The 7,758-nt window shown below is 40.6% G+C and overlaps 1 protein-coding gene across 2 annotated transcripts in view; it reads right to left on the bottom strand.

Annotated features, from left to right (window-relative positions):
• The window catches only part of LOC143036816 (uncharacterized), a 7,932-nt gene extending 240 nt beyond the window's left edge, over positions 1–7,692 (bottom strand). The window contains exons 1-3 of one of the 2 annotated variants that reach the window (XM_076204609.1): positions 7,553–7,692; positions 6,785–6,917; positions 1–1,732 (exon numbers count right to left, since the gene is read on the bottom strand). The exon at positions 1–1,732 is cut by the window's left edge and continues 240 nt beyond it. In XM_076204609.1, coding sequence (XP_076060724.1) covers positions 872–1,732; positions 6,785–6,820 — 897 coding nt within the window. In that variant the 5' untranslated portion in view covers positions 6,821–6,917; positions 7,553–7,692 and the 3' untranslated portion in view covers positions 1–871. Of the gene's footprint in view, positions 1,733–6,784; positions 7,309–7,552 lie in introns of those variants that run through there. The other variant, XM_076204610.1, reaches the window with a different exon arrangement.
• Between the last annotated feature and the right edge of the window lie 66 nt (positions 7,693–7,758).

The following is a 7,758-nucleotide window of genomic DNA, read 5'->3' as shown; positions in this document are numbered from 1 at the left end:
CCTTTCTTGTGGTTTCTATCCTGATGAAAGTGTTTAAATCCCGCAATATTAAATTCACCTTCAAACTCTTTACCATTTAACCATGTCTTGGTTATTCCTATCATATCGAGATTTTCGCTTTTGACATACGCCTGTATTTCTTGAAAGTTGTTCTTAATACTGTACTACAAGCATTAAAGTACATAATTTTAAGAAACTCGTGATTATTTCTTTTTTACATGTTTTGAGTTTCAATATCATGCCTTACATTATAATTTTTTATTGACACCTTGTTCTATATTGATATTTGGTCCTTTATTGACATTCAATGCCTCATTAACATTTCTCCCATCAAAATTAACATTTCCCCCATCTCGGACATCTGGTCATCCGATCTCTTTTGTACACTTTGTCCCCCTACATCATCGCGTTTCACACCGGCCTCCCGTCGTTCATTGACATTCTGTCTGGCATCCCTTCCTAAAATTATATTTTGTCCTCCAGTGACATTATATCCTACCGTAATATTTTGTCCTCCACTATCATTACATCCCATCGTGATCTTTTGTCTTCCACTGTCATTACATCCCATTGTGATATTTTGTCCTTCATTGATATTCTCTCCGGCAACCCTTCCTAAAATTATATTTTGTCCTCCACTGACATTATATGCTACCATGATATTTTTCCACTATCATTACATCCCGTCGTGATATTTTGTCCTCCATTATCATTATATCCCATCATGATATTTTGTCCTCCACTGTCATTACATCCCATTGTGATATTTTGTCCTTTGACATTACATCCTAATGTAACATTTCCTCCTCTACCAACATTATATTCTAAAATTATATTTTGTCCTATACTGGCATATTGTTCTACATTAATGCTATACCCTACTCTGTTTTTCCCAGTACACTCTATTTCCCCTTCCCTTTGGGTTTCTACCCCAGAGAGGAACTAGTTCATTACAAACTCCCACAATGAGGTTTGTAAGAACATCTTTGCCTCTGCGGGTAAGGTGGATCCCATCAGAAGCATAAAGGTCATGACGCCTGGAAAAGATATACCAAGGATCAAGAAAGTGGTATCCTACTTGCATGCACGATCGTGACATCCTCTCGTTGATCCCTAAGGCTCTACTGTTCCAACACAAGCCTGCGTAGATCCTCGGGAGTATCCCACAGACTACGTGACGGCTCCTACGTTCCTTCATCTCCTTAAGGAGGACCTTGTAATTCCGAAAAAGTTCCTCTGATCTCACCCTACCCACATCGTTACTTCCCGTATGAACATTCATAATCGTGTTCATCTGTCTTTGCTCCCTGATGGACTGGGTACAATCGGCTATCCCATGGCCCAGTTGACATACAAGCTTGCAACGTCGTTTGGTCTTCCGTTGCAGGATGTCATCATAGCCTCGCACCATGGAGTCCCCCACCACCAAGAACTCCTGATTTTCAGCCACTTCATCCTCCAGCAGAGCAAAACGAATGGCTTGAGCCAGTGGTTGCTCCGCAGGGGACCCGCTTACCGAACGCGGGCTCGACAAACTGGACCCCACGGAGCGCCACTCGCTCATGGCAGTGGCAGATGGTGAAGAAGTGGAACGCTCTTTGGGTTGTGGGGAGGATTCACTCTTCTCACAGAGCGCACTCCTGAGAAGATGAATTTCCTCCTCACACATCCTGAGACGGTCCTCCAGGTTCACACAACCTTCACAAGCCATTTCGCTCTCCAGCAAAACAAACTGCAAAGAGAAAATATAAATCAACAAAAGAAACCAAAGCGGTCTATAAATGAACTAAATACACGAAGCTTACTCTGCTTACCTTATACTATTACTCCTACCTTTGGAGTACAGTAAAAGAATACTGTTTAGATTCTAAATTAATAGAACACTACACTTTGTCTTATATCTGTAACTGTACAGTGCTATACATATACAATTACAAAACAAAAACACAAAACAATCACTTGTCACTATTCGGATATATAAATTTCACAGGTATTCGCTACCTGGTGGAGGAGATGGAGAAACTATTGGTTATTTTCATAAGAGAAAAAGAATTAGCAGGGAACAGTGTAAGTGAAGTGTTAATTTGCAAGAAATATTTGGCAATTTACACCGAGTTAGAGATGAAAGCTCCGAGTACGAGTAGTGCTCCGACTAAGAGTATGAGTAATGCTAGTGACAGTGAAAAGTTTGCGTTCAAAGCCAGCCTGGAAATTACGATCCTTACTCAGAATGGAGGTTAGTGTGCATCTAGCTGTTGTGGGAAGAGGATTGCTGCGGTGAATGCTCATAGAATTGTCTCTCCAACGCGTTGCAATTTTACCACTCCAGGCACTCCTTCGACCCTAATATGACCTCTTGGAGGGAATATTCACGTGAAGCAGTTGCTCAGATAATTGCTTTAAAGTAATCTGGCCTGCAAATCAAGCAAATAGTGCAGAAAATTGGTGCCAGTCAGAGAACAGTGCGCCAGTGGGTTGCCAGATTTTATGAGGAGGGAGGGAACAACCTGCCATCTTCAAAACCAAGGTCTGGTAGGCCTAAGAAGACTTCGGGTCGGGCCCACAATATTTTGAAACGTACTTTAGAGTCTACTCTAAGAACCACAGCCTGGAAAATCAAGTAGGACAACCCAGATCTGTTTGGTGATGTGTCTGTGAGGACATTATGACACCGCATCAAGGACCTGAATTATAAGAGGTGCTGCCCTGTGAAAAAACCCATCACTTGCACCAATTTGCTGCACTATTTGCTTGGTTTGCAGGCCAGATTTCTTTAAAGCAATTATCTGAGGAACTGCTTCACATGAATATTTCTTCCTAGAGGTCATATTAGGGTCACAGGGATGTCTGGAGTGGTAAAAGTGCAACGCATCCAAGAGAAAATTCTACGAGCACTCACCACAGCAATCCTCTTCCCACAATTGCTAGATGCACACTAACCGCCATTCTGAGTAAGGATTGTAATTTCTAGGCTGTAACAGCTGTTCAATATTGTGAAGAGTCCATCTGGGATGCCTTTATAAATGTGCTGCAGTCACCAGCAATGAGGCAATGCCTCCTGGAGAATAAAACTCTGGACCTCTCCACTATGTTTGATCGGGCAAGACCTTTGGATTCAGCTCAAAGGAATTCTGAAATGTATGGTACTCAGCCATCTCAAGTGGTAAGTGCTGCAACTCCTGACCCAAGTACCAGCCGAGAAGTTACTGTTGAGCCTGCCCCTGTGGCTGCTGCTGTAGGTGCTAAGTGTTTCTTCTGTGGTCTTTCACGGCATCCCCGCTCAAGGTGTCCCACACTTGAAGCAGTTTGCCATAAATATCAGAAGAAAGGTCACTGTGCCAAAGTGTGCAGAGCCAAACCATCAACAATGGCTAGTGCACATACAGACTCCAGTAACTATGCAACACTAGCAACAGTTACTTCTGCAGCTACCCCAAGTTCACTCTCAAAGGCAGTTGTAAAAATCTTTATCAATGGAGCAGAGGTGGATGAACTTGTTGATAGTGGCAGCTCTGAGAGTTTCATTCACCCAGACCTAGTTAATCGCCATTCCTTGATTGTCCATCACACATCGGGTGCAGTGTCTATGGCATCAACACCCCTCTCTACTCAGACATCAGGGTTTTACCAAGTAGACCTCAGAGTTAATGGCCAGGATTATAAAGGTATGTGTTTAACAGTTTTGCCACAACTGTGCTCAGATGTGATTCTCGGTCAAGACTTCCAGAAGATGCATGATAGTGTTACTCTGAGGTATGTCATATGTGGACTTAGCACCATAAAGGTGGACCCACCAAAGCTGTTTGCTAATCTTACAGCTGATTGCTGTCCTATATCAGCAAGGTCATGCCGCTATTTATATAAGGACCGGATGTTCATCGAGAAAGAAATTCAGAAATTGCTAAAGGAGGGTACAATAGAACCTAGTAATTCTCCCTGGCGTGCACAAGTCGTTGTTGTCAAAGATGCTCTCAAAAAGTGGTGACTGGCCATTGACTACTCAGAGACTATCAATAAATTCACATTGCTTGATAGCTACCTACTACCTCGTATTGATGATACAGTGAATAAAATTGCTCGGTACCGTGTTTTCAGCACTATTGATTTACAAAGTGCCTATCATCAAGTTCCCATTAAGGAAGAAGATAAACCTTACACAGTGGTGGTGGCTTGTACCAGTTTACTTGTATTCCTTTTCGGGTCATCAATGGGTTAGCCTGCTTCAGCGGATCATGGATTCATTTATTCAAGAGGAACAACTCACTGGAACTTATGCATACTTGGATGATGTGACCATTTGTGGCATGACAAAGAAGGAGCATGATGCTAACCTCATTAAGTTCCTAGAGGCTGCCAAGAAGAAAAACATAAGTTATAATAAGGAAAATTGTACATTTCCAACAAAACGGCTTAACATTCTTGGTTATGTGGTAGATGGTGGTGAAAAACGTCCAGACCCTGAATGACTTCGACCCCTACGGGAATTGGCAGTGCTTCAAGACAAGAAGTCACTCCAAACCCTAGGCCTTTTTGCATACTACTCACACTGGATATATGACTATTCAAGCAAAATCCACCCCTTGAGCACCACCACTGTATTCCCTGTGACCAAGGAAGCAGAAGCAGCAGGACATTGAAAATTCAGTAGTTCAAGCAATTGATGAGTCACGGCCGTTTGAAGTAGAAAATGATGCTTCAGAAGTTGCCACTGCAGCAGTTCTCTCCTGGATGGACGTCCAGTAGCCTTCTTTTCAAGAACACAAGAAAAAAAATATACTAAATCCAAATCAATTTGGATTTAGACAAGGAAGATCATGTACAACAAACCTGATCTGCTTCTATTCGAGACTAATAGAAATAATACAAGAAAGGGATGGATGGGTGAGCTGTGCTTTTCTAGACCTACAAAAAGCATTTGATAAAGTACCACACAAAAAACTAATAAGAAAAACAGAATCAATAGGTGGCATCAAAGGAAAATTATTAGAATGGATGGAAGAAATGATAAGTGGTGTCCTGCAGAGTTCAGTACTGGCTCCAATCATGTTTGCTATATATATAAATGACACGGATGAAGGAGTGAAATGTTATATGAACTTCTTCCCAGATGACGCAAAAATACTAAAGAAAGTAAGTACAGAGGAAGATTGTGAATCATTACAGATAGACCTAGACAAAATCTGGAAATGGAGTCAAATGTGGGAAGTAAACTTCAATATCAAGAAGTGTAGTATAAAGGAATTTGGAAAAAGTAAAAATAGAATATCATGAAATTATAAAATTGTTGAAGAAGTCAAAAAAGTGAACTTGGGAAGAGACCTTGAAGTAATAATCACCAAAGACATGTAACTGGACAAACATATCAATAAAACAGTCGGAGAAACCTTCAACCTATTAAGGTCAATGAAAGTGGCATTTGACTATTTGGATGAGGAAATTATATGGATTAACGTCACAAACTCCACCCTATCGGAAGGCTACACGGTGCCCCTCACAGAGGACTTTGTAGTGTGGAATTTAATGAACCATGCCCCTAGTTCAACTTCGCCAGTGGCAGGATTCGAACCGCCACCCCCTCGACCTTTGGTGCAAGTAATGACGCCCTAACCCGCTCAGCCAACGTGCTTCCAGAGGAAGCAATTAGAAAAATATTATTTACACTAATAAGACCAAAACTGCAGTATGCAGTAACACTATGGACACCCAGTGCTAAAAAGAATATAAAGAAATTAGAAAGAATACAAAGAGCAACAACAAAGATGACACCAACTCTCTCCAAATTAACATATGAACAAAGATTGTCCAAATTGGAACTACCAACTCTGGAACAAAGAAGAGAAAGAGGAGATCTACTGACTATTTATAGAATCATGAAAGAAATGGAAATCCTAGATAGAGATGATTTATTAAAATGGGACAACAGAAAAACAAGAGGACATGAAAAGAAACTCAAAAAGGATAATAATAGAAGAGATCTGAAAAAGAATAGCTTCCCACGTATAGTGGTGGATACCTGGAATAAATTAGATAAGGAAACAGTGTGTGCTGAAAGATACGAAGACGGGTTACCATGAGCATAGCTCCCTTCTCATATAATACAACTAGGTAAATACAACACAGACAACAGTCAAAAGTTTCTTCCAGGATCTATGGGAGGGCCTAAGAATCATTGGCAGTTTGTGTGGGGCAGCAGGTTTCCAGTCAACAAAACTCAAGGCAACAATTATTATTTCCAGAGAAATCTATGGGAGAGCCAGATGACCCTTGCCAGCTGTTGTGGAGCTGTGGGTTCCCATTCAACAAAACTCAAGGCAACGACTGAAAATTCATACAAGTTTGGAACTATTTTACATCACAGACCTACAGGTGTAAGAGAAGGGAAATAGTCACCAAAGGTCAGCTCTCCATGAAATTGCCGAAGAAAATATTATTGAAATTTATAGAGATCTTGGGACCTGGCTAAAGAATGTGTGAACCCCTCAGGGATACACCTCCAAATATAAGTAAGGGTGTTGACAGGATTACAAAAAGAGTGACAAGGAGATGATTCTCTTTGATATCAATCCATCTTGCAGGACTACCAGCTTCAGAGAATGAGATATTATATATATATATATATATATATATATAAATATATATATATATATATATATATATATATATATATATATATATATATAAGAGAGAGAGAGAGAGAGAGAGAGAGAGAGAGAGAGAGAGAGAGAGAGAGAGAGAGAGAGAGAGAGAGAGAGAAACAGTGACACAGGGAAGTCTTCTCACTCACCTTCACACCAGATGCATGGTAGGCTATGCCTGTCATTGTTCAGCATCTATGAATCTTTGCCAAAGGTCTCTGTCTCGGAAGTCCTCATCTCTAATTATTCTTTGCAATTTTCTTCCTCTTTGTTCAGCAGCCTCTTCCATGGGGAAGTAAAAGAAAAAATTAAGACAGAATAAGAAAGACAAAAGTGATAGGGAGTGATGAAATTAAGAGAGTAACCATCACTCAACATCAAGCACATTAATGTGAAAAAACACATTTGACAATAGCCTAACATGAACACAAGTCCATGTAATGAACACATTTATCATTTTTACAATCCCACACATTAACAAAAGGATACATATGTTATCTCAAATACCTATACACAAACTATCAGAAAAGCACCAATCCACCTACAACATTTTCCATATGATGATAATGAAACTACTAAATTATGCACTGATGGTATGATGATACCTTCATTGTATTATGCATTGTGGGAAATTTCCCTTCATCAATTATGATATTTCTTCTAATATAAAAGAATCAAACAAAACTGTATACATTTAACTTTTCTGGATTTTTTTTTATATATGCTTCTTTGTTCCTTTGGCAGCACTTTCTATATCAGAAGATTTCCTACATAAAGACATACATACATACATACATATACCAAAGGCTTTCTTCCCCCTTACATGGGAGGTAGCCAAAAAACAAAGGCATAGAAACCACTCCCACCCATTCCATCCCCTACATACTCCACTCCCCTCTACCCTCTTATCTTGGCACCTCCTGGATGACGGGTCATCCCTGCATCTTGTCCACTGCACTGGGTCAGAAGCAGTGTCGCAACACACAACACATCCACAGCAATACCACTTCATTAATTCGGCGACCCCCTGGGCAGAGGGAATCAACAGGCCTTGAGACCATCTTGACACTGCCGCCACTGCGTCGAACTGGCCGGTCATCGTGCTGAAGGTCAACATGAACCA

The sequence above is a fragment of the Oratosquilla oratoria genome, chromosome 21 (genome assembly GCF_046742065.1).
Source record: "Oratosquilla oratoria isolate Oo_2021 chromosome 21, ASM4674206v1, whole genome shotgun sequence".
NCBI lineage: Eukaryota > Metazoa > Arthropoda > Malacostraca > Stomatopoda > Squillidae > Oratosquilla > Oratosquilla oratoria.
The sequence above is the reverse complement of the archived record's forward strand: the minus strand, read 5'-3'. Positions and strand labels throughout refer to the sequence as shown.